Raw genomic sequence first — 26,392 nt, forward strand, 5'->3', positions numbered from 1 at the left:
GGAATCATTTCCTGTCTGATCGTCTTTACATTCATGGTTCAGTTTGTTCACTTTATATTTTTCCTGAACTGAGTCTACAAACGTGACATGAGTTTTAAATCACATGACGAGGATCTCCAGAAGTAAATTTATTCAGTTTTTGTCTTTATTTTACATCAGAAATGAACATGCAGCATCTAAACTGTGCAGATCTGGAGAGACTATATATGATTTAGTTCTGGAGAACTTTAAACTCCAAGAGCTACAGAAAAATAATGAAACAAAGTCACTTAATACAACAATTAATAATAAAACTCAAATAACTTAGAAATAAATAATAAAAAACATCACATTTTAATAAAGGAAATAAAAAGTTCAATAATTAAAAACATTTTAAAAGTCCAATTCTGGAACGGAAGAAGTTTTATTGGGTTTATTTCTGGTTATCAGTGAGGAAAATAACAGACTTCCAATAAAATATTGAGCATATTTTCAGTCTTAAAAGTTGTTAAACTGTCATTAAAGAAACAAAATCTAAAATCTGCATCAAGCAGTTCATGTACAAAACAATAACATCTGCATGGATGTGGTGGACATATTCTGATAAATTCTAACTTTTGAACACATTTTCTAATAACTTAAACTTTAGAAACATTAAATAGACAAACACTGAAACCTTTGCTGTTGTTGGAGAAGATCAGAGGATCTTCTTCAAGTTTAGCCATGAGCTACATAATTAGTTAGTAAACATTTTCTTTTTAAAGGTTTTTTATTGGCTCTAGTGGCCTTTATTTGATAGTTAATTGACAGGAAAGTGGGTAATGAGAGAAGGGGGAAGACATGCGGCAAAGGTCGCCAGGCCGGGAATGGAACCTGCGACAGCCGCGACGAGGACTAAGGCCTCCTTATGTGGGTTGTGCTTAACCCCTGCGCCAACACAGCACATCCCAATTAGTTAGTAAACTTAATATTTAGTTTAGTTGGTAAATAAATATTTTAATGGCAAGCATAAATGTGACATATTTATATGTATATACAAAGCTAAGGTTGCAAGAAAGGACACACTAGGAATCACCCTCTTCAGGGCATAGCTTAGATACAGGCCTACAATAGGAACTTGTTAGGTGCCATTTTGTTGTGTTGTTATGACAATGGACCAGTGCTGCTGTCCAGTCTTAACAAATGGAATTCATGATTTCAACTCGCTGACTCTTCTTGAACCTCATGAACCTAATAAACTTAGCTTGAGAAAGTATAATCTCCAACAATTGGAGGCATTGCTGGGATGTATGGAGGTTAGTGATTTGAAAAACAGAGCAGAGCACAGCAGACACCAAACTCTGGGTTGACCTAAAGAAACAAAAGATAAATATCCATTTTAATTGGGTAATTGAAAGTAAACAAATTGAGAGCTGGTGTCTGAGGTGTTACATTCCCAAATGGAAGAGTGCAGTGTGGTTTTATGGTGAAATAATGGATTTAATAAGAGGGAAAACGGTGCATCTTTGGACCTTGTAGTCTTAAACCAACAAAACCTGATGTGTTGCAGAGTTGGGTGCTCAGAATGTAGGTGTTCGGATTCAGTTTTGTGTTCAGTGTGAGTGCTCTGTCTATAGAGGATCTATAGATTATCTGTGGGATTATTCCAGAAGTCTGTCACACCTGCAGCTCATTCCAGAAATCAGATGCTGCACCGTTAAGGGGCGGTGGAGCAATTGTTTGTCGCTCGATGGTCCAACCTGTTGATCCAGAGGAGATTTGCGAATCAAACCTGGAATCCCATCCTGACAAAGATCGCATCTTCATTGTTCAATAACTGCTCCTCACCCAACTGGGCTCCGGACTCCACAGTCTGGCCGCTCTCCCCCCATTTTCACCTAAGAGCCTCCGTTGCACATACCTGGATTCACACCTCTCTGTCAGCGCCCACATCCACCTACGAGATTTTAATTGAACTGTCAGATCCCTTAACCCCAAATTCCTCCGCCTGAATCAGACTGCCAGGATTCTAGCCTTGTAGGAGTTCCTAGCTGAGGATTTACCTGGGACTGAAGACATTTTCAAAATTTTATTGTACTTATAAAAACTGAATTTTTTTTTATCCCTTTGAGAATAAAATTGTTTAAAACTCAAGTGATCTCTGTTCTGACTTATTGCCTCCCCCTTGTTTTCTTTGAACTAGTTGGTGCCACCAGGCCATATTAGCCTGGTGTTACACATACACACATAAGGATAAAGGAAATGACACATTGGGGAACGCCCTATTTATCGGGCAGCTTAGATAAAAACCTAGAAAAGTAATCATAAACTGTTCGATTCTATTTTGCTGTGCTGTCCCATAAAGAAACATGGTGACGGAACAGTGCTGCATTTTGGTCTTAATAAAGTTTATTATTAAACTCGCTGACTCTTCTAGAACCTCATACATTATGAACAAAGCTGGAGAGAGGATCATTTTGAACAATATAATTTAACTCTTCATCCAAATTTAGAAAACCAATTTGTATTATATTAAAGTAAACATGGAATAGATTTGCTGTTCAATAAACTTTTGAAAATCTTTCTAAAAACATGTTACAATAGAAAAAAGATGCATTGTCTCAATATCTGTCAAGAATGCACAGGAATATTTATTTTAGAATTTCTTTTCAAGAAAGTCATTACAGGGAAAACTTCATAATTATGAACGTAACATCTTAGATATTTTGTAGGAATAGAAACATAAATGGCTATTTTTTAGAGATACCAGGATTTTTAAACAAATGTTTTCTTCTCAAGGTAGAGGGGAAGAAAACTGATGTCAGAGTTGTTTAGTTCACCCATTGCGTGTAAGCTGATAAAACAGATAGAAAAATGACAAAAAGTCCTTTTGTCCATAACAGAGTGTTCCTTTTAAACTTCTTGGATAATTTTTGGTCTATAAAGTATACATAGTTTCTTTTAAGAAGGACATTTTAGTTATATTAATCTTTTTGTTTCTCATAACGTAGAATCAGGGCTCTTTTTCTACTTTTTTATATTTAAGCTTGTCTTTAACTTGCTCTTTGTTAGCACATTAACTCCACGTTACATCAAACTAACTTTTGGCCACATAAAACAGATGTTTTGTTTTTTCGAGTAGCAGATCTCTTCACATCTCTAATTAGTTAAATCATAGTCTATTACTCACTGGATCATTTAATTACTCCACACCACTGCTCCTCGTCCCTTCTCCCTGGTTTCCTCATGGTATCTTCATTTTAGGTTTATTTTTGTTCCTTGGACTATTTTTTTTGGAAGATTGATTTTTCACTTAAATCTACAACAGAACTTTTACGTCTCCTGCCTGCTGCATTTGGGCCCACACTTCTATCACACACATCATGACAGACGGAGGTAATGCATTGGACTTTAAAGTCACTCTGTCCATCATGGTCAGTTTGGAATGAATATATGTAATGAACACATTTACATATCAATAAAAATAGTTTCTTTTTAAGAACCACAATAAAGCCTAATTTGTTACAAAATAAAATACCAACAATCACATATTTTCTTAAATCTTCAAGATAAGAACTGAAATATAAAATTGTTTTTACAGCCAAGATATTTGCTGGAAATGGGGCATATGGTGCATCTCAAACTTCCCTCTGATTCTGTTTCAGACTGATCTATAGTCAGAGTGATGACATCAATAAATACCTGTCAAAATATTGTCACTGATGCATGACGTCCACTTTAGTGGACATGTGATCAGCTGTAATTTCTCCAAAAACAAAGTTGTTATTTGGAAACTACATCAGTAGTATTAGTCTTTAGGAGTTGCTTTATGTCACAATATATTTTCACCTACAATAGAAGGAGGGACTGGATTTTCCTGAGTTGGTCGGCATGCTTTTTCATTTGTCTGCCATATTGGATTCAACAATTTTTTCTTGCACTTGCAATAGATGGCCAGTAGGTGGCAGTGTATTGTATCATGCACTAGTGTACACTTTAGTGGTCTGTGTGCATTTATAAAATAAAATCCCATATAAACACAAGAAAATATTTTTTAGATAACTGTCCACTGTCCTGTATGTATAAAATGGATTATACATAATGCATGGTTTGAGATACTAACAGGGTGGTGTTTCTCAGTCATTAAATGTATTTGGAGCCTCAGTTGTGCAGAAATTTGTGAAGTCAAGTTGCTACCTGTGAGACACAGAGGGAACTTAGTTCCTGTGAGTTTTTGTCAGACAAAGTGTGTAAGTTCAGGGAGCTGAACTTACTGCATGTTCCATGTTTGCTGTCAGATCAGATTACAATTGTTTTTGATTGCTTTGACTTGCTGAAAGGATCTGGGATCCACTCAGTTTCCATAATCTCAGCAGAAGAAAACCTCCTGCAGATGTATGAACATCTGGACGTTCATCTCACCCTTTTGGAAGACAGCTAACATAGACATCATTCAAGTAGTCCAAAAACTCCATCTTTTATGGCAACAAAACAGAAATCACCTGTTCTTTCTCACCCACTTCACGTTGCATGCATCAGTATGAATCCACAGAAGCGGCTGCTTCACTTTCCAAAACAACTCAGGAAAAAATTAAGCAAAGGCAGATGTAAATTCTTGCAGAATAGAAATCAATCAATTTTTATGTAAAAACAAAACATCAACCTGAAAACAAGGATTCTCTCTACCTTCAAAATATCAATTTTATTTCATCAAGCTTATGATCAAGTTTTCCGTTGTGCAAAAGTCACTGCAAGGTTGTGCAAAAACAGAAAATTAACCAATTATTTTTAGTCTAGATTCTAGTGCAAAAATCTCAGTTCACTTGAGAGAAGGCATAAATAACTAATAAGTAACTTTGTAGCAAAATATAAGAGCTACTTGTTTTAAGTCAACTCCTTAATGTTAATGAAAACATTCTTGTTTCATTTGGTCATTCTATCAGTTACAAGAGGAGTAAATGTTTTGTTATTAGTGAAATGATCTGTGAATGGAACAAGAACCTTTTCAAGTTTCTTTAGAATGTTGAGTTCTTAAAGTTAGTCTGTATGCAGATGACAGCACAAATCACTGTCTGTCCTGTCATTGGACAGATCAGTGTCTGTCCTGTGATTGGTGGCTTCCTGTCCAGCAGGAAGTTGTGAACAGAGTTTGAAAGCTGCTGCAGGACTGCAGACATTCACAGGAAGCTGGACCAGCAATGGCTCTGCTGAAGGTTCTGCTGCTGCTGCTGGAGCTGGGTGAGTCAGACACACTGGAAACACTGGAGACGCTTCCTACTGGTTCCAGGGAGGCTCATACTCTCTGTGACTCTCAAACTTCCCTCTGATTCTGTTTCAGACTGAAACTTCTTTGCATATGAACTGTAATGCTTTTTAATCTTTAACTGATTATTCTTTTCTGTTCCTTCAGCCATGTTTGGACCTGATTTCTGAGTGAAGTCCTCCTTTTACTTCTTCAGGTGTTTCAGTGAACTCACATGTTTCTTTGCGGAAGAGAATCATTGGAGGTCAAAACTGTGATGACGAAGAGCGTCTTTATCATGTTCGGCTGGAGGGCAACAATGGTACTGAGACGACCTTGTGTGGAGGATCTCTGATCCACCCTGAGTGGATCCTGACTGCAGCTCACTGCTGGAAGTCGGAGCCAGGATGGTAGGAAAGAGTCATTCAGACAGTTTTATCAGCAGATGATCAGGTTTTCTGTGTGTTCATTATAATCTAACCTGTTCTGCAGGACTACCACAGCAACGTTAGGAGTTCATCCACGGACTGCTACACAGGACAAACAGATAATCCAACACAATCCTGTGATTTATGTTGACCAATCGCATCAGCAGCATGACATCATGTTGCTGAAGCTTCAGAGACCAGTAAGAAATATCCATCCTGTTCGGCTACCAAGATGCAATAATCGTGTTACGATGTAAGTCTTTCTCTGCTCAAAAACATGACTTCAGGTTTTCTGTCTCCACTTCTCCATTCCTGCTGCCTCTGCTTCAGCACACCTGAGTCAGGTAATCAGGCCACCAGCAGAACCAGAACCTGTTTAGCTCAGGTGTGTTGGACCAGAGACATGTAAAGGATGCAGGACACCATCACTGAGGACTGGAGGTGGACACTCCTGTGTCTGTGGATGAAATCCTTCATGGATTTATTTTCTGTTCTTTCATTGTTCCTCCTAATAATTCATTTTCTACATTGTCATCATTTTTGACATTTATCCTAATTATGTTTCAGTGGTGCTACAGTTCAGCTGGCAGGAGAAGGACCAACGACAATCGGCCCCAATAATCAGCGATGTGAGAGAAATATTATGGTCATGAGAATAAAATCTTTGTTTCTGTCTGTACAGAGAAGGTTAAGTGAAGAACTTTTATGATTCTCATGTTTCTCTGCAGCACTCAGTGCTCCTCTTCTACCACATCTACAGTGTGTCAACATGATAGTTAGTGGTTTTTTCTTCGTGGCGACACATGGGCATCTATTCTTTGCTGAAGCACTGAACAAGGATATGACTCTTGTAAGTTTGTTTCTTCAATATTTCTCCACAGACAAGAGAAAACTTTTCTGTTTTACAACATAAATATATTGTTATAAATTTTCCTACAGGGTGACTCTGGTGGAGGAGTGGTGTTCAACAAGAAGATTTATGGTGTGATTGCTGGCAGTGGAGAAGACTATGCATTCCGGAATCCAGTTATTAGCATGGTTGTGTGTGAATACATGGAGTGGATAAGCAAAACAATTGGGCTTAAATAAAACATAAACTATCATGAAATAAAATTTTCATCACATTTCCTTTCAGATACAAATTTATAGTTGTATCTTCATCAGTTTGTTCTACAAGTTTGTAGAATTAGGACAAATTAATAGTTTTGTTTTTTTCTCACCTTACCTTGAACTCCCTAATGGAGCTTTCTCTGCTTCAGAAATGAAAAAATAAATCAATAAATGAATGAAAAAGAAACATTTCCTGTCTGATCGTCTTTACATTCATGGTTATTGAACATATTTTCAGTCTTAAAAGTTGTTACTCTCATTAAAGAAACAAAATCTACAATCTGCATCAAACAGTTCATGTAGAAAACAATGACATCTGCATGGATGTGGTGGATGTATTCTGATAAATTCTAACTTTTGAACACATTTTCTAATAACTTAAACTTTAGAAACATTAAATAGACAAACACTGAAACCTTTGCTGTTGTTGGAGAAGATCAGAGGATCTTCTTCAAGTTTAGCCATGAGCTACATAATTAGTTAGTAAACTTAATATTTAGTTTAGTTGGTAACTAAATATTTTAATGGCAAGCATACTAAATGTTTAACTAGTTACCAAAATCTGTCATTACTTTGCATTTATCAATTTTGTTTGGAAAAATCTGTGTGTCTGATCAGTTTCTCTCAGCACTCCTTGATTTCATTGTTGTTGTGTCAGGACTTTTCATTTTGGTGACATGATCTCTGACATGAAGAGGTGTTTTAGAGGAACGAGCCATTCATTCTGAATTAGTACTAAATCACTATTGCAGGTTGAAAAAATGTCTCATGACATCTTAAAACTAGTTTTTGTTAGGAATAAATAATTGCTGTGTTTTCCTCTATCTCTTTTAAGTGCTTGCATGTACATATATATACAGCTAAGGTTGAAAGAAAGGACACACTAGGAATCACCCTCTTCAGGGCATATCTTAGATACAGGCCTACAATAGGAACTTGTTAGGTCCCATTTTGTTGTGTTGTTATGACAATGGAATTCATGATTTCAACTTGCTCACTCTTCTTAAACCTCATGAACCTAATAAACTTAGCTTGAGAAAGTACACTGCTCAAAAAAATAAAGGGAACACTCAAATAACACATCCTAGATCTGAATGAAATAAATATTCTCATTGAATACTTTGTTCTGTACAAAGTTGAATGTGCTGACAACAAAATCACACAAAAATCATCAATGGAAATCAAATTTATTAACCAATGGAGGCCTGGAATTGGAGCCACACACAAAATTAAAGTGAAATAACACTACACGCTGATCCAACTTTAATGTAATGTCCTTAAAACAAGTCAAAATGAGGCTCAGTATTGTGTGTGGCCTCCACGTGCCTGTATGACCTCCCTACAACGCCTGGGCATGCTCCTGATGAGGTGGCGGATGGTCTCCTGAGGGATCTCCTCCCAGACCTGGACTAAAGCATCCGCCAACTCCTGGACAGTCTGTGGTGCAACGTGACGTTGGTGGATGGAGCGAGACATGATGTCCCAGATGTGCTCAATCGGATTCAGGTCTGCGGAACGGGCTGGCCAGTCCATAGCTTCAATGCCTTCATCTTGCAGGAACTGCTGACACACTCTAGCCACATGAGGTCTAGCATTGTCCTGCATTAGGAGGAACCCAGGGCCAACCGCACCAGCATATGGTCTCACAAGGGGTCTGAGGATCTCATCTCGGTACCTAATGGCAGTCAGGCTACCTCTGGTGAGCACATGGAGGGCTGTGCGGCCCTCCAAAGAAATGCCACCCCACACCATTACTGACCCACTGCCAAACCGGTCATGCTGAAGGATGTTGCAGGCAGCAGACCGCTCTCCACGGCGTCTCCAGACTCTGTCACGTCTGTCACATGTGTTCAGTGTGAACCTGCTTTCATCTGTGAAGAGCACAAGGCGCCAGTGGCGAATTTGCCAATCCTGGTGTTCTCTGGCAAATGCCAAGCGTCCTGCACGGTGTTGGGCTGTGAGCACAACCCCCATCTGTGGACGTCGGGCCCTCATACCATCCTCATGGAGTCGGTTTCTAACCGTTTGTGCAGACACATGCACATTTGTGGCCTGCTGGAGGTCATTTTGCAGGGCTCTGGCAGTGCTCCTCCTGTTCCTTCTTGCACAAAGGCGGAGGTAGCGGTCCTGCTGCTGGGTTGTTGCCCTCCTACGGCCTCCTCCACGTCTCCTGGTGTACTGGCCTGTCTCCTGGTAGCGCCTCCAGCCTCTGGACACTACGCTGATAGACACAGCAAACCTTCTTGCCACAGCTCGCATTGATGTGCCATCCTGGATGAGCTGCACTACCTGAGCCACTTGTGTGGGTTGTGGAGTCCATCTCATGCTACCACGAGTGTGAAAGCACCACCAACATTCAAAACTGACCAAAACATCAGCCAGACAGTATAGGTACTGAGAAGTGGTCTGTGGTCCCAACTGCAGATCCACTCCTTTATTGAGTGTGTCTTGCTAATTGCCAATAATTTCCACCTGTTGCCTATTCCATCTGCACAACAGCAGGTGAAATTGATTGTCAATCAGTGTTGCTTCCTAAGTGGACAGTTTGATTTCACAGAAGTTTGATTTACTTGGAGTTATATTGTGTTGTTTAAGTGTTCCCTTTATTTTTTTGAGCAGTGTATAATCTCCAACAATTGGAGGCATTGCTGGGATGTATGGAGGTAAGTGATTTGAAAAACAGAGCAGAGCACAGCAGACACCAAACTCTGGGTCGACCCAAAGAAACAAAAGATAAATATCCATTTTAATTGGGTAATTGAAAGTAAACAAATCGAGAGCTGAGTTGTTACATTCCCAAATGGAAGAGTGCAGTGTAGTTTTATGGTGAAATAATGGATTTAATAAGAGGAAAAAAGGTGCATCTTTGGACCTTGTAGTCTTAAACCAACAAAACCTGATGTGGTGCAGAGTTGGGTGCTCAGAATGTAGGTGTTCGGATTCAGTTTTATGTTCAGTGTGAGTGCTCTGTCTATAGAGGATCTTTGTGGGATTATTCCACAAGTCTGTCACACCTGCAGCTCATTCCAGAAATCGGTTGCAGCATCGTTAAGGGGCGGTGGAGCAGGAGATTTGCGAATCAAACCTGGAATCCCATCCTGACAAAGATCACATCTTCATTGTTCAATAACTGCTCCTCACCCAACTGGGCTCCAGACTCCACAGTCTGGCCGCTCTGCCCCCATTTCCACCTAAGAGCCTCCGTTGCACATACCTGGATTCACACCTCTCTGTCAGCGCCCACATCCACCTACGAGACTTTAATTGAACTGTCAGATCCCTTAACCCCAAATTCCTCCGCCTGTATCAGACTGCCAGGATTCCAGCCTTGTAGGAGTTCCTAGCTGAGGATTTACCTGGGACTGGAGACCCTTTTATTGTATTAAAATAACAGAATTTTTTATCCCTTTGGGAATAAAATTGTTTAAAACTCAAGTGATCTCTGTTCTGACTTATTGCCTCCCCCTTGTTTTCTTTGAACTAGTTGGTGCCACCAGGCCATATTAGCCTGGTGTTACACATACACACATAAGGATAAAGGAAATGACACATTGGGGAACGCCCTATTTATCGGGCAGCTTAGATAAAAACCTAGAAAAGTAATCATAAACTGTTCGACATTATTTTGCTGTGTTGTCCCATAAAGAAACATGGTGATGGAACAGTGCTGCATTTTGGTCTTAATAGAGTTTATTATTAAACTCGCTGACTCTTCTAGAACCTCATACATTATGAACAAAGCTGGAGAGGGGATCATCTTGAACAATATAATTTAACTCTTCATCTACTGTTAGAAAACCAAATTTTATTGTATTAAAGTAAACATGGAATAGATTTGCTGTTCAATAAACTTTTGAAAATCTTTCTAAAAACATGTTACAATTGAAAAAAGACGTATTGTCTCAAAATCTCAGTCAAAAAACACACAGGAATATTTATTTTTGAATTTCTCTTCAAGAAAGTCATTACAGGGAAAACTTCATAATTATGAACATCTTAAATATTTTGTTGGAGTTGAATAGAAACATAAATGGCTATTTTTAGAGAAATCATTATTTTTTTCCTCCCCTCCAGGGGATCTTTTCTGGGTTCTAGTGTCCCTTATATGAAAGTAAGCTGACAGGAGAGGGGGGAAGACCTGCGGCAAATGTCGCCGAGTCTGGGAATCAAACCCGCGACGAGGACTCAAGGTCTCCAAACATGGGTCATAATATCCCCTACGCCACCTCAGCACGCCCTGAAAAATAATGATTTTTAAACAAATGTTTTCTTCTCAAGGTAGAGGGGAAGAAAACTGATGTCAGGGTTGTTTAGTTCACCCATTGCGTGTAAGCTGATAAAACAGATAGAAAAATGTCCATAACAGAGTGTTCCTTTTAAACTTCTTGGAGCATTTTTGGTCTATAAAGTATTCATAGTTTCTTTTAAGAAGGACATTTTAGTTTCATTAATCTTTTTGTTTTTCATAATGTATTATCAGGGATCTTTTTCTACTTTTTTATATTTAGGCTTGTCTTTAACTTGCTCTTTGTTAGCACATTAGCTCCACATTACATCAAACTAACTTTTAGCCTCATAAAACAGATGTTTGTTTTTTGAGTAGCAGATCTCTTCACATCTCTAATTAGTTAAATCATAGATTATTACTAACTGGATCATTTAATTACTCCACACCACTGCTCCTTGTCCCTTCTCCCTGGTTTCCTCATGGTATCTTCATTTTAGGTTTATTTTTGTTCCTTGGACTATTTTTTTGGAAGATTGATTTTTCACTTAAATCTACAACAGAACTTTTACGTCTCCTGCCTGCTGCATTTGGGCCCACACTTCTATCACACACATGGACTTTAAAGTCATTCTGTCCATCATGGCCAGTTTGGAATGAATTTATGTAATGTAAACATTTAAATTCAAATAAAATTTGTTTCTTTTTAAGAACCACAACAAAGCCTAAATTGTTACAAAATAAAATGACAACAATGTACTTTGTTCCTTAAATCTTCAAGTTAAGGACTAAAATATAAGAATGATTTTACAGCCAAATATTTGCTGGAAATGGGGCATATTGTAGATCTATAGTCAGAGTAATGACATCAATAAAGACCTGTCAAAATATTGCCACTCATGCATGATCAGCTTTAATTTCTCCAAATACAAAGTTGTTATTTGGAAACTACATCAGTAGTATTAGTCTTTAGGAGTTGTTTTATGTCACAATATATTTTTACCTACTGTAGAAGGAGGGACTGGATTTTTCTGAGTTGGTCGACATGTATTTTCATTTGTCTGCCATATTGGATTCAACAATTTTTTCTTGCACTTGCAATAGCTGGCCAGTAGTTGGCAGTGTATTGTATCATGCACAAGAGTTACATGAGGAGTTAATGTTTTGAAATAATCAAAACATTGATTATGTGAAATAATCTGTGAATGGAACAAGAATATTTTCTTGTAAAATAATCTGTGAATGGAACAAGAATATTTTTCAAGTTTCTCTAGAACATTGAGTTCTTAAAGTTCCTCTGTACACAGATGACAGCACAAATCACTGTCTGTCCTGTTATTGGTGGCTTCCTGTACAGCAGAAAGTTGTGAACAGAGTTTAAAAGCTGCTGGAGGATTGCAGACATTCACAGGTAGTTGGACCAGCAATGGCTCTGCTGAAGGTTCTGCTGCTGCTGCTGCTGGGGCTGGGTGAGTCAGACACACTGGACACACTGGAAACACTGGAGACGCTTCCAGTAGTTCCAGGTAGCTGCTCTTCTCTGTGACTGTCAAACTTCCCTCTGATTCTGTTTCAGACTGAAACTTCTTTGCATTTGAACTGTAATGCTTTTTAATCTTTAACTGATTGTTCTTTTCTGTTCCTTCAGCCATGTTTGGACCTGATTTCTGAGTGAAGTCCTCCTTTTTCTTTTTCAGGTGTTTCAATGAACTCACATGTTTCTCTGCACAAGAGAATCATTGGAGGTCAAAACTGTGATGACGAAGAGCGTCTTTATCATGTTCGGCTGCAAAGCAACAATGGTAGTCAGGAGATCCCTTGTGGAGGATCTCTGATCCACCCTGAGTGGATCCTGACTGCAGCTCACTGCTGGAACTCTGAGCCAGGATGGTAGGAAAGAGTCATTAAGACAGTTTTATCTGCAGATGTTCAGGTTTTCTATGTGTTCATTATAATCTAACCTGTTCTGCAGGACTACCATAGCAACTTTAGGAGTTCATCCACGGACTGCTACACAGGAGTATCAGATAATCCAACACAATCCTGTGATTTATGTTGACCAATGGCATCAGCAGCATGACATCATGTTGCTGAAGCTTCAGAGACCAGTAAGAAATATCCATCCTGTTCGGCTACCAAGATGCAATAATCGTATTACGATGTAAGTCTTTCTCTGGTCAAAAACATGACCTCAGGTTTTCTGTCTCCACTTCTCTGGTCCATCTGCCTCTGCTTCAGCACACCTGAGTCAGGTAATCAGGCCACCAGCAGAACCAGAACCTGTTTAGCTCAGGTGTGTTGGACCAGAGACATGTAAAGGATGCAGGACACCGTCACTGAGGACTGGAGGTGGACACTCCTGTTTCTGTGGATGAAATCCTTCATGGATTTATTTTCTGTTCTTTCATTGTTCCTCCTAGTGATTCATTTTCTACATTGTCATCATTTTTGACATTTATCCTAATTGTGTTTCAGTGGTGCTACAGTTCAGCTGGCAGGAGCAGGATCAACGATAACAGGCCCCAATAATTCACGCTGTGAGAGAAATATTGAAGTAGTGAGAATAAAATCTTTGTTTCTGTCTGTACAGAGAAGGTTAAGTGAAGAACTTTTATGATTCTCATGTTTCTCTACAGTACTCAGTGCTCCTCTTCCACCACATCTTCAGTGTGTCGACATGAAAGTTAGTGGTTTTGTCTTTAAGAAAACATATGGGCATCTATTCTTTGCTGAAGCACTGAACAAGGATGTGACTCTTGTAAGTTTGTTTCTTCAATATTTCTCTACAGACAAGAGAAAACTTTTCTGTTTTACAACATAAATATATTGTTATAAATTTTCCTACAGGGTGACTCTGGTGGAGGAGTGGTGTTCAACAAGAAGATTTATGGTGTGATTGTTGGCAGTGGAAAAGACTATGCATTCCGGAATCCAGTTATTAGCATGGTTGTGTGTGAATACATGGAGTGGATAAGCAAAACAATTGGGCTTAAATAAAACATAAACTATCATGAAATAAAATTTTCATCAAATTTCCTCTCAGATGTAATTTTATAGTTGTATCTTCATTAGTTTGTTCTACAGGTTTATAGAATTAGGATAGATTAATATTTTAGTTATTTCTTACATGAGCTTGACCTCCTTAATGGAGCTTTTTCTGCCTCAGAAATGAAAAATAAATCAATAAATCAATTTAAAAATCCATTTCCTGTCTGATTGTCTTTATATTCATGGTTCGGTTTGTTCACTTGATATTTTTCCTGAACTGAGTCTACAAACGTGACATGAGTTTTAAATCACATGAAGAGAAACACCAGAAGTAATTTATTTATTCAGGTTTTTTTGGCTTTATTTTACATCAGAAATGAACATACAGCATCTTAACTATGCAGCTCTGGAGTTACTATTCCAGATTTAGTTGTAGTGAACTTTAAACTCCAAGACCAAAGAGCCGTACACAACCATAATGAAACAGCAGTCACATAATTCAACAATTAACAAAAAATGAAATAAAACAACTTGTTGAATCTTATTGTTGATGTTCTTGTTGACTTCCTGTTGTGGGCCGAGATTTACACAGGTGGGTGCAATCTGCTAATAAAAGGCCACAGTTCGCTCTGGTGAGCACTGCACTCAGGCCAAACGAAACTGAAGGCTGTGTTATTTTTCCTTCGTCACGACCCCTGCATTTTCAGCCCGTTAAAGATGGCAGTGTCAACACAACTTATAAATAAATAATAGCATCACATTTCAATAAAGGAAATAAAAAGTTCAATACTTTAAAACAATTTAAAAGTCAAAATCAGGAATGAAATAGAAGTTTTAAGAAAATATGTAAAACCAGATATAACTAATTAATGGTAGCTTCTCGTTGCCACATATTTAACATAAAAATGATAGAAAATTTTCCTCTATTGCAGTTAAACAACGTGTCACTGTTAATTTAATTTTTAATTTTCTTTCACTGTTGAAACTAAATTTAAATTATGTTTATTACGTAAAACTTGTAATAAATCACAATTTGTTTTATAAAAGTTTTAATATGACAGAAGTTCTCTTTCAATTTTATTGTAACACCTGGAAAAAGTAAAAAGATGTTAGTACTGACAAAATATATCATTAAATACTATTTTGATACAACGTTTTTCACCGATTATACATCAGATTGAACAGAAAAAAAAGTTTGCATTGCAGAGAATAATCTTGCCTCCATGTTAAGTTCTTGATGTATGAGGTGGAAGAACAGTCAGTGGGTTGAAATCATGAATTAATTCATTAATACCAAAATACAGCAGGCCCACATCTCTTGCTACTGTTATCAGAATCATTGAATTTGGTATGTTTTTACCCATTGGTTTCAGCCATGTTTTATCATGTTTAATTACTCCCACAAATGTGACACATTTGTATCACCTTTATGGGATGTGCCCAGGGTTTTGCAACACTCAGGGCTGCTGGCCGTTACTGGAGACGTGGCATTCTGTGTGTGGAGCCACGGGACAATGCAATGGTTTGAAAGAACAGTCCGCCATATTTTAGCTTGGGATCCACATGCACCACATTTAATGATTTTGGCGGGGTGGTGTCTGTGCCACCCCATCAGGGGGGCTGTTAGGAATAAAGTATTCTGTTTACCTCTCTCTTTTAGCTGCTTGCATGCTCTTTTTTTTTACCCCTCCAGGGGGTCTTTTGTGGGCTCTAGTGTCCCTTATATGATAGTAGGCTGACAGGAAACGGGGAAGGAGAGGGGGGAAGAAATGCGGCAAATATCATCGGGTCCGGGAGTCGAACCCGCGACGGCCGCGTCGAGGACTCAAGGCCTCCAAATACGGGTTGCGCTAACCCCTACGCCACCACGGCACGCCCCTGCATGCTCATTTTTACACAAACACACAAGCCCACACACACACATGCCCACGCGCTTATATACACATGTAAGGATAAAGGAAATGGCATATTACGGAACACCGTCTTTAGGGCACAGCTTTGATAAAAATCTACAAAAGGAATCAGAAACTGTTGTCCCACAAAGAAACATGGCAACGGACCAATGCTGCATTTTGGTCAATTCAGCAAATAGAGTTAAAATGGTGGGCCTTGAGCCTGCTCTTAAAGACAGCAACATTTTCTGGATCCCTCAGGATCTCTGGCAAACCGTTCCACGAACGGGGGACACAATACTGGAAAGAAGCCCCACAATAAGTGCATGTTCTGACTCTTGGAACTGATAATAGTCCGGTGCCAGAGGACCTCAGGGCCTGCAGCGCTTCATAAGATAATAGCAGCTCTGCAAGGAATGATTGTTCAAGAAAATTAAGACATTTAAAAACCAGTAAAAGAATCTTAAAATCACCCTGAGACATACTGGGATGTTAAAAGTCATACAAATAGAACAGATACAGAGTGACATTCTCCACCCAGCACTGTGCTCCACTCAGCTCACTTTAGCTGTGACACGAAGTGAAGCAAATATTGTAGCATGAGTTCTGCTTTATTTTCTCCTCATTCTGGTTCCTCTCTAAGGTGTTGTTCTGCCTTAATCAGTTTTTTTCATGTGTGACTGTCACCAGTCTTAAATGTTATGGTTATGTCAGCATGCAGCTGTGTGCGTGTGAGCAGATAAAGCAGAAAAGACAAAGAGTCCTTTTGTCCATAACAGTGTGTTCCTTATGAATTTCTGTTAATATTTTTGGTCTATAAAGTTACAAGATTCATAGTTTCTTCTAAGAAGGACATTTTAGTTCCATTAATCATTTTATTTTTCAAAACGTAGAAGCAGGACTTTTTTCTGTTTTTTCATGTTCTTCTTTAACTTGATCTTTGTTAGTATATTAGCTCCACTTTACACCAAACTAACATTTAGCCACATAAAATATGTTTATTTTTTCAGTAGCAGATGAATATGCAATCACATCTCTAGTTAGTCAAATCACAGACTGTTACTGGCTGGTTCGTCTTGTTACTCCACCCCACTGCTTCTCTCCATTCTCCCTGGTTTCCTCATGGTCTTTTCAGGTCTCTGGTTTGGGTTTATTTTTGTTCCTTGGACTTTGTTTTTTTTTTATAAGTTTGATTTTTTAAATTTAAATCTACAACAGAACTTTAATTTTTCCTGCCTGCTGCATTTGGGTCCACACTTCTACGACAATAGAAGTCCAATGGTAATGCATTGGACTTTAAAGTCACTCTGTCCATTGTGGTCAGTTCGGAATGAATATATGTAATGAAAACATCTACATATAAATTAAATAGTCTTTTAAGAACCACAATAAAGCTTAATTTGTTACAAAATAAAATGGCAACAATCCCTTATTTCCTTAAATCTTCAAGTAAAGAACTGAAATTTCAGAATGTTTTTACAGCCAAAATATTTGCTGGAAATGGAGCATATTGTAGATCTATAGTCAGAGTAATGACATCAATAAATACCTGTCAAAATATTGCCACTGATGCATGACGTCCACTTTAGTGGACATGTGATCAGCTGTAATTTCTCCAAATACAAAGTTGTTATTTGGAAACTACATCAATAGTATTAGTCTTTAGGAGTTGCTTTATGTCACAATATATATTTTTTAGCTGCAAGAGTTTTCTACAGTAGAAGGAGGGACTTAATATTCCTGATATGGTTGACATGCTTTTTCATTTGTCAGCCATATTGGATTTAACTAAATTTTCTTGCACTTGTGTGATGGCTGCAGGTACAGACACACAAATGTGGTAACATTCAATCACACCACACACAATTGTTCAGTCAGTCTCACCTCACTTCTATTGTTTCTTTAAATCTTGGATTTAGTAGTGATGGGAAAACAACACAGAAACCTCGGCACATGCTTCAGTTAGGTTTTTGTGTGTTCTCTTGTACATTGGAAGCCAAACAGTTTTTTGTAAAAAACATTAAAATAAAATAGACATCAACATGGAAACAAGGAGTCTCTCTACCTTCAGAAAATCAATTTTATTTGCTCCAGTTTACAATCAAGTTTTCCGTTGTGCAAAACTCACTGCAAGCTTGTGCAAAAACAGAAAATTTACCAATTATTTTTAGTCTAGTTTCTAGTGCAAACCTCTCAGTTCACTTAAGAAAAGGCAAAACTACCATATAAGTAACTTTGTAACAAAATATAGGAGCTACTTGGTTTAAGTCAATTCCATAATATTGATGACCAGGTAATTGTTTCATTTGCTAGTTATTAAGTTACAGGAGGGGTAAATGTTTTATTAGTGAAATAATTTGTCAATGGAATACGAACATTTTTCAAGTTTCTTTAGAAACACGACCCCAAATATCACTGTCCGTCCTGTCATTGGACAGATCAGTGTCCGTCCAGTGATTGGACATATCAGTGTCCATCCTGTGATTGGACAGATCAGTGCCCGTCCTGTGATTGGTGGCTTCCTGTCCAGCAGGAAGTTGTGAACAGAGTTTAAAAGCAGGCCTGCAAGACTGCAGACATTCACAGGAAGCTGGACCAGCAATGGCTCTGCTGAAGGTTCTGCTGCTGCTGTTGGTGCTGGGTGAGTCAGACACACTGGAAACACTGGGCATACTGGAGACGCTTCCGACTGGTTCCAGGGAGGCTGCTGCTCTCTGTGACTCTCCAACTTCCCTCTAATTCTTTGTCAGACATAAACTTTATTGCATATAAATTTTGATGCTTTTCAATCTTTATCTGTCCATCCTTTTTCTGTTCCATCAGCCATGTTTGCTCCTGATTTTTGAATAAAGTCCTCTTTTTCTTCTTCGTCAGGTGTTTCAATGAACTCACATGTTTCTCTGCACAAGAGAATCATTGGAGGTCAAAACTGTAATGATACGGAGCGTCTTTATCATGTTCGGCTGGAGGGCAGGAATGGTACTCATACGACCTTGTGTGGAGGATCTCTGATCCACCGTCAGTGGATCCTGACTGTAGCTCACTGCTGGAAGTCGGAGCCAGGATGGTAGGAAAGAGTCATTCAGACAGTTTTATCTGCAGACGATCAGGTTTTCTATGTGTTCATTATAATCTAACCTGTTCTGCAGGACTACCACAGCAACGTTAGGAGTTCATCCACGGACTGCTACACAGCAGGAACAAATAATCCAACACAATCCTGTGATTTATTTTAACCAATGGCATTACCGGCATGACATCATGTTGCTGAAGCTTCAGAGACCAGTAAGAAATATCCGTCCTGTTCGGCTACCAAGATGCAATAATCGTCTTACGGTGTAAGTCTTTCGCTGGTCAAAAACATGACTTCAGGTTTTCTGTCTCCACTCTTCCAGTCCTGCTGCCTCTGCTTCAGCACACCTGAGTCAGGTAATCAGGCCACCAGCAGAACCAGAACCTGTTTAGCTCAGGTGTGTTGGACCAGAGACATGTGAAGGACGCAGGACACCATCACTGAGGACTGGAGGTGGACACTCCTGTGTCTGTGGATGAAATCCTTCATGGATTTATTTTCTGTTCTTTCATTGTTCCTCCTAATGATTCATTTTCTACATTGTCATCATTTTTGACATTTATCCTAATTGTGTTTCAGTGGTGCTACAGTTCAGCTTGCAGGAGAAGGTGACCTGTCAACGGACCCCAATAATCAGGAATGTGAGGGAAATATTGAAGTTTTGAGAATAAAATCTTTGTTTCTGTCTGTACAGAGAAGGTTAAGTGAAGAACTTTTATGATTCTCATGTTTCTCTGCAGCACTCGATGATAGTGGTATTCCACTACATCTTCAGTGTGTCGACCTGAAAGTGACTGGTTTTTTCTATACGGTTAAATCTGGGCATGAATTCCTTGCTGAAGCACAGAACAAGTATGCGTACTTTGTAAGTTTGTTTCTTCAATATTTCTCCACAGACAAAGGAAAACTTTTCTGTTTTACAACATAAATATATTGTTATAAACTTTCCTGCAGGGTGACTCTGGTGGAGGAGTGGTGTTCAACACGAAGATTTATGGTGTGATTTCTAGCAGAGGAAAGAACTATGCATTTCGGAATCCAATTTTTAACATGGATGTGTGTGATTACATGGAGTGGATAAGAAACACAACTGGGCTTAATAAGCCTAAAATATCATGAAATAACATTTCATCAAATTTCCTCTCAGATGTAATTTTATAGTTACATCTCCATCAGTTTGTTCTAGAGGTTTGTAGAATTGTCATAAATTAATAGTTTTTTTTTTTCACCTGACCTTGACCTCCCTAATGGAGCTTTCTCTGCCTCAGAAATGAAAAAATAAAACAAATAAATGAATGAAAAAAATCATTTCTTGTCTGATAGGTATTTTGTTTACCTAAATACAAGGAAAGAACCACAGACAACGTTTATGACTTTTCAACCAAGCTTCTGCAGAAAGAGAGAACATAGCATACCGCTTCTCCAAGGTGTTTACCATGCGTTCTGATTCCCCGTAGCAGAGCCTGTCTTTTTATAAAGCAGCAGGAAGAAGGGAGTCAAGAATGGAATGTGGAGGTAATAAATCATCGGAGGCCTATTCTGAAACAAGGAAGAACTACATTCTACACACAAGCAGTTGAAGGAGTAACCCAAGATAAGAAGCAGCTGCAACTTCAAGGTTTAGGGAAAAAGCAAAGTTTTGTCTTTCACACGGTTTAACAAATTCCTCCTCTCTGGGGTGTGAATACTAACCCTTTAAATGAAAAACAAACTGGTAACTACTTATGTAAGAATGATAACAAAACATAATTATTCTAACACTGTCTGATCGTCTTTACATTCATGGTTCAGTTTGTTCACTTGATATTTTTCCTGAACTGAGTCTACAAATGTGACATGAGTTTTAAATCACATGACGAGAAACACCAGAAGTAATTTATTTATTCAGGTTTTTTTGGCTTTATTTTACATCAGAAATAAACATACAGCATCTAAACTCTGCAGCTCTGGAGTTACTATTCCAGATTTAGTTGTAGTGAACTTTAAACTTCAAGACCAAAGAGCTGTACACAACCATAATGAAACAGCAGTCACATAATTCAACAATTAACAAAAAATGAAATAAAACATCTTAAAAATAAATAATAGCATGACTTTTTAATAAAGGAAATGAAAAGTTCAATACTTAAAAACAATTTAAAAGTCAAAATGAGGAATGAAATAGAAGTTTCAAGGAAATATGTAAAACCAGATATAACTAATTAATGGTAGCTTCTCGTTGCCACATTTTTCACATAAAAATGATAGAAAATTTTCCTCTATTGCAGTTAAACAACGTATCACTTTTAATTTTAATTTTCTTTCACTGTTGAAATTTAATTTAATTTACGTTTATTACGTAAAACTTGTAAGAAATCACAACTTGTTTTATAAAAGTTTAAATATGACAGAAGTTCTCTTTCAATTTTATTGTAACACCTGGAAAAAGTAAAAAGATGTTAGTACTGACAAAATATATCATTAAATACTATTTTGATACAACGTTTTTCACCGATATTACATCAGATTGAACAGACAAAAAGGTTTGCATTGCAGAGAATAATCCTGCCTCCATGTTAAGTTCTTGATGTATGAGGTTGAGGAACAGTCAGTGGGTTGAAATCATGAATTCATTCATTAATACCAAAATACAGCAGGCCCACATCTCTTGCTACTGTTAGGAGAATCATTGAATTTGGTATGTTTTTACCCATTGGTTTCAGCCATGTTTTATCATGTTTAATTACTCCCACAAATGTGACACATTTGTATCACCTTTATGGGATGTGCCCAGGGTTTTGCAACACTCAGGGCTGCTGGCCGTTACTGGAGACGTGGCATTCTGTGTGTGGAGCCACGGGACAATGCAATGGTTTGAAAGAACGGTCCGCCATATTTTAGCTTAGGATCCACATGCACCACATTTAATGATTTTGGTGGGGTGGTGTCTGTGCCACCCCATCAGGGGGGTTGTTAGGAATAAATTATTCTGTTTTCCTCTCTCTTTTAGCTGCTTGCATGCTCATTTTTACACAAACAAACACGCATACACCCCCCACCCCCCCAAAAAAACAACACACACACATGTGCATATATACACATGTAAGGATAAAGGAAATGACATATTAGGGAACACCGTCTTTAGGGCACAGCTTTGATAAAAACCTACAAAAGGAATCAGAAACTGTTGTCCCACAAACAAACATGGCAACAGACCAATGCTGCATTTTGGTCTTAATAGAGTTGATTATTTAAACTCGTTGACTCTTCTATAAACTCATACATTACGAACCAAGCTAGGGAGAAAAGCTAATCTTGAAGAATATCATTTAACTATTCATCCCATGTTAGTAGACCAAATTTTATTGCATTAAGACTTAAAGGTGGAATAGATCAGTTGCTCACTTTAGTGGTGACTCCAAGTAAAGCAAATATTCTAGCATGAGTTCTGCTTTATTTTATCCTCACTCTTGTTCCTCTCTAAGGTGTTGTTCTGCCTTAATTAGTTTTTTTTCATGTATGACTGTCACCAGTCTTAAATGTTATGGTTATGTCAGCAAGCAGCTAATAAAAAAACAAAAAAAACATCAACATGGAAACAAGGAGTCTCTCTACCTTCAGAAGATCAATTTTATTTGCTCCACTTTTCAATCAAGTTTTCCGTTGTGTAAAACTCACTGCAAGCTTGTGCAAAAACAGAAAATTTACCAATTATTTTTAGTCTAGTTTCTAGTGCAAACCTCTCAGTTCACTTAAGAAAAGGCAAAACTACCATATAAGTAACTTTGTAACAAAATATAGGAGCTACTTGGTTTAAGTCAATTCCTTAATATTGATGACCAGGTTATTGTTTCATTTGCTAATTATTTAAGTTACAGGAGGGGTAAATGTTTTATTAGTGAAATAATCTGTCAATGGAATAAGAACTTTTGTCAAGTTTCTCTAGACAGACGAGTTGCTAAAGTTCCTATGTATGCAGATGACCCCAAAAATCACTGTACATCTTGTGATTGGATAGATCAGTGTCCGTCCAGTGATTGGTGGCTTCCTGTCCAGCAGGAAGTTGTGAACAGAGTTTAAAAGCAGGCCTGCAAGACTGCAGACATTCACAGGAAGCTGGACCAGCAATGGCTCTGCTGAAGGTTCTGCTGCTGCTGCTGGGGCTGGGTGAGTCAGACACACTGGAAACACTGGGCATACTGGAGACACTTCCTACTGGTTCCAGGGAGGCTGCTGCTCTCTGTGACTCTCCAACTTCCCTCTAATTCTTTGTCAGACATAAACTTTATTGCATATAAATTGTGATGCCTTTCAATCTTTATCTGTTCATCCTTTTTCTGTTCCATCAGCCATGTTTGCTCCTAATTTCTGAATAAAGTCCTCTTTTTTTCTTCTCCAGGTGTTTCAATGAACTCACATGTTTCTCTGCACAAGAGAATCATTGGAGGTCAAAACTGTAATGACACGGAGCGTCTTTATCATGTTCGGCTGGAGGGCAGGAATGGTACTCATAAGAGATTGTGTGGAGGATCTCTGATCCACCGTAAGTGGATCCTGACTGCAGCTCACTGCTGGAAATCAGAGCCAGGATGGTAGGAAAGAGTCATTCAGACAGTTTTATCTGCAGATGTTCAGGTTTTCTATGTGTTCATTATAATCTAACCTGTTCTGCAGGACTACCACAGCAACGTTAGGAGTTCATCCACGGACTGCTACACAGGAGAAACAATTAATCCAACACAATCCTGTGATTTATTTTAACCAATGGCATAACCGGCATGACATCATGTTGCTGAAGCTTCAGAGACCAGTAAGAAATATCCGTCCTGTTCGGCTACCAAGATGCAATAATCGTCTTACGATGTAAGTCTTTCTCTGGCCAAAAACATGACTTCAGGTTTTCTGTCTCCACTTCTCTGGTCCATCTGCCTCTGCTTCAGCACACCTGAGTCAGGTAATCAGGCCACCAGCAGAACCAGAACCTGTTTAGCTCAAGTGTGTTGGACCAGAGACATATGAAGGACGCAGGACACCATCACTGAGGACTGGAGGTGGACACTCCTGTGTCTGTGGATGAAATCCTTCATGGATTTATTTTCTGTTCTTTCATTGTTCCTTCTAATTATTCATTTTCTACATTGTCATGATTTTTGACATTTATAATAATTGTTTTTCAGTGGTGCTACAGTTCAGCTGGCAGGAGAAGGACCAATGACAACCGGCCGCAATAATCAGGAATGTGAGGGAAATATTGAAGTTTTGAGAATAAAATCTTTGTTTCTGTCTGTACAGAGAAGGTTAAGTGAAGAACTTTTATGATTCTCATGTTTCTCTGCAGCACTCCGTGCTAGTGGTATTCCACCACATCTTCAGTGTGTCGACATGAAAGTTACTGGTTTTTTCTATTCGATTAAATCTGGTCATGAATTCCTTGCTGAAGCACAGAACAAGGATGCGTACTTTGTAAGTTTGTTTCTTCAATATTTCTCCACAGATAAAGGAAAACTTTTCTGTTTTACAACATAAATATATTGTTATAAACTTTCCTGCAGGGTGACTCTGGTGGAGGAGTGGTGTTCAACATGAAGATTTTTGGTGTGATTTCTAGCAGAGGAAAGAATTATGCATTTCGGAATCCAATTTTTAACATGGATGTGTGTGATTACCTGGAGTGGATAAGAAACACAACTGGGCTTAATAAGCCTAAAATATCATGAAATAACATTTCATCAAATTTCCTCTCAGATGTAATTTTATTTTTACATCTCCATCAGTTTGTTCTAGTGGTTTGTAGAATTGTCATAAATTAATAGGTTTTTTTTTCTCACCTGACCTTGACCTCCCTAATGGAGCTTTCTCTGCCTCAGAAATGAAAAAATAAAACAACAAATGAATGAAAAAAATTATTTCTTGTCTGATAGGTATTTTGTTTACCTAAATACAAGGAAAGAACCACAGACAACGTTTATGAGTTTTCAACCAAGCTTCTGCAGAAAGAGAGAACATAGCATACCGCTTCTCCAAGGTGTTTACCATGCGTTCTGATTCCCTGTAGCAGAACCTGTCTTTTTATAAAGCAACAGGAAGAAGGGAGTCAAGAATGGAATGTGGAGGTAATAAATCATCGGAGGCCTATTCTGAAACAAGGAAGAACTACATTCTACACACAAGCAGTTGAAGGAGTAACCCAAGATAAGAAGCAGCTGCAACTTCAAGGTTTAGGGAAAAAGCAAAGTTTTGTCTTTCACACGGTTTAACAAATTCCTCCTCTCTGGGGTGTGAATACTAACCCTTTAAATGAAAAACAAACTGGTAACTACTTATGTAAGAATGATAACAAAACATAATTATTCTAACACTGTCTGATCGTCTTTACATTCATGGTTCAGTTTTTTCACTTGATATTTTTCCTGAACAGAGTCTACAAACGTGACATGAGTTTTAAATCACATGACGAGAAACACCAGAAGTAATTTATTTATTCAGTTTTTTTTTGGCTTTATTTTACATCAGAAATAAACATACAGCATCTAAACTCTGCAGCTCTGGAGTTGCTATTCCAGATTTAGTTGTAGTGAACTTTAAACTTTTTCATCTGTCTGCCATATTGGATTTAACTAAATTTTCTTGCACTTGTGTGATGGCTGCAGGTTCAGACACACAAATGTGGTAACATTCAATCACACCACACACAATTGTTCTGTCAGTCTCACCTCATTTCTATTGTTTCTTTAAATCTTGGATTTAGTAGTGATGGGAAAACAACACAGAAACCTCGGCACATGCTTCAGTTAGGTTTTTGTGTGTTCTCCCCTTTGTCTTCTATGTAACCTGATCAGCCAGTACTTAAGTTTCCTCTTTGTCTCATTTAGATAGGTCTGTTTGTCTGTCTGAGTTGATTTCTGTTACTTTGACCTCTTTTATGGGCCCAATTTGGTCATTTTTACCTAAGTGTCTGTTTTGGGTTAAATAAAATGCAATACTTTTTAAAATTTGACTTGTGCCTATGTGGACAAAAATCTGTAGGATAACAGATCAGGCTGAGACTCTGGCAAATGGCAAAGAGCAAAGCTTTATTTCGTCTGCAGACGGAGAACAAACACAGCGGCGAGCTGCTCTGAGTTCTGATTTGGAGCTGCAAGCCCTCACAATATATAGAACTCATGTTACACAATGTGGTCACTCCAGTTTCAGTTGAACAATATACAAGCCACGTAACCACACTGGAGGGTCAGTTAGCTCCTGGGATGATAAATCTTCTTGTTCAAATATGTGAGTTTCCAAAAATCAGGTTTGATAATGGAACAATTTTACATAACAAGAACATTGTCAAACCAGAATATCCAGCAGGTGCACCAAACTCTTAACACTTTGAGCTGGTGATTTTCCATAGAGAAACTTCTTAAGCCTCTGAGCTTCTATCTAAACTGTCTGTTCTTTTCTGTTAACAAATTCTGGCGTCTTGCTGTCGCTATCAGCCTGCTGCAGTGGCTGCAG

General features: G+C 38.3%; 2 protein-coding genes and 1 long non-coding RNA gene across 3 annotated transcripts; all 3 read left to right on the plus strand.

The window, feature by feature from the left end:
• Nucleotides 1–3,908: 3,908 nt before the first annotated feature.
• Nucleotides 3,909–6,868, plus strand: LOC116719393 (anionic trypsin-2-like). The gene is made up of 6 exons (XM_032561898.1): nt 3,909–3,915; nt 5,418–5,610; nt 5,693–5,881; nt 6,196–6,257; nt 6,357–6,478; nt 6,568–6,868. Exons 1-6 carry the CDS (start codon nt 3,909–3,911, stop codon nt 6,715–6,717), a joined length of 723 nt encoding a protein of 240 aa, XP_032417789.1. The 3' UTR covers nt 6,718–6,868.
• A 5,521-nt stretch (nt 6,869–12,389) lies between these two features.
• LOC116719444 (snake venom serine protease serpentokallikrein-1-like) lies at nt 12,390–14,022 on the plus strand. The gene is made up of 6 exons (XM_032561958.1): nt 12,390–12,432; nt 12,661–12,843; nt 12,932–13,124; nt 13,439–13,500; nt 13,600–13,721; nt 13,811–14,022. Exons 1-6 carry the CDS (start codon nt 12,390–12,392, stop codon nt 13,958–13,960), a joined length of 753 nt encoding a protein of 250 aa, XP_032417849.1. The 3' UTR covers nt 13,961–14,022.
• Nucleotides 14,023–23,549: 9,527 nt separating this feature from the next.
• On the plus strand, nt 23,550–24,104 carry LOC116719446 (uncharacterized). Its single transcript, XR_004339177.1, has 2 exons — nt 23,550–23,758; nt 24,073–24,104. It is a non-coding gene; the product is annotated as an uncharacterized LOC116719446 (long non-coding RNA).
• Nucleotides 24,105–26,392: the final 2,288 nt, after the last annotated feature.

Source organism: Xiphophorus hellerii, chromosome 5, assembly GCF_003331165.1.
Source record: "Xiphophorus hellerii strain 12219 chromosome 5, Xiphophorus_hellerii-4.1, whole genome shotgun sequence".
NCBI lineage: Eukaryota > Metazoa > Chordata > Actinopteri > Cyprinodontiformes > Poeciliidae > Xiphophorus > Xiphophorus hellerii.

What these genes read in the sequence shown, in the direction of transcription:
- LOC116719393 (XM_032561898.1), top strand. An exon ending in CGGCCCCAATAATCAGCGAT is followed by an intron (nt 6,258 to 6,356) that starts GTGAGAGAAATA and finishes GTTTCTCTGCAG; the next exon opens with CACTCAGTGCTCCTCTTCTA. An exon ending in TGAACAAGGATATGACTCTT is followed by an intron (nt 6,479 to 6,567) that starts GTAAGTTTGTTT and finishes ATTTTCCTACAG; the next exon opens with GGTGACTCTGGTGGAGGAGT.
- LOC116719444 (XM_032561958.1), top strand. Translation starts at nt 12,390, where the DNA reads ATGGCTCTGCTGAAGGTTCTGCTGCTGCTGCTGCTGGGGCTGG. An exon ending in TGCAATAATCGTATTACGAT is followed by an intron (nt 13,125 to 13,438) that starts GTAAGTCTTTCT and finishes ATTGTGTTTCAG; the next exon opens with TGGTGCTACAGTTCAGCTGG. An exon ending in AGGCCCCAATAATTCACGCT is followed by an intron (nt 13,501 to 13,599) that starts GTGAGAGAAATA and finishes GTTTCTCTACAG; the next exon opens with TACTCAGTGCTCCTCTTCCA.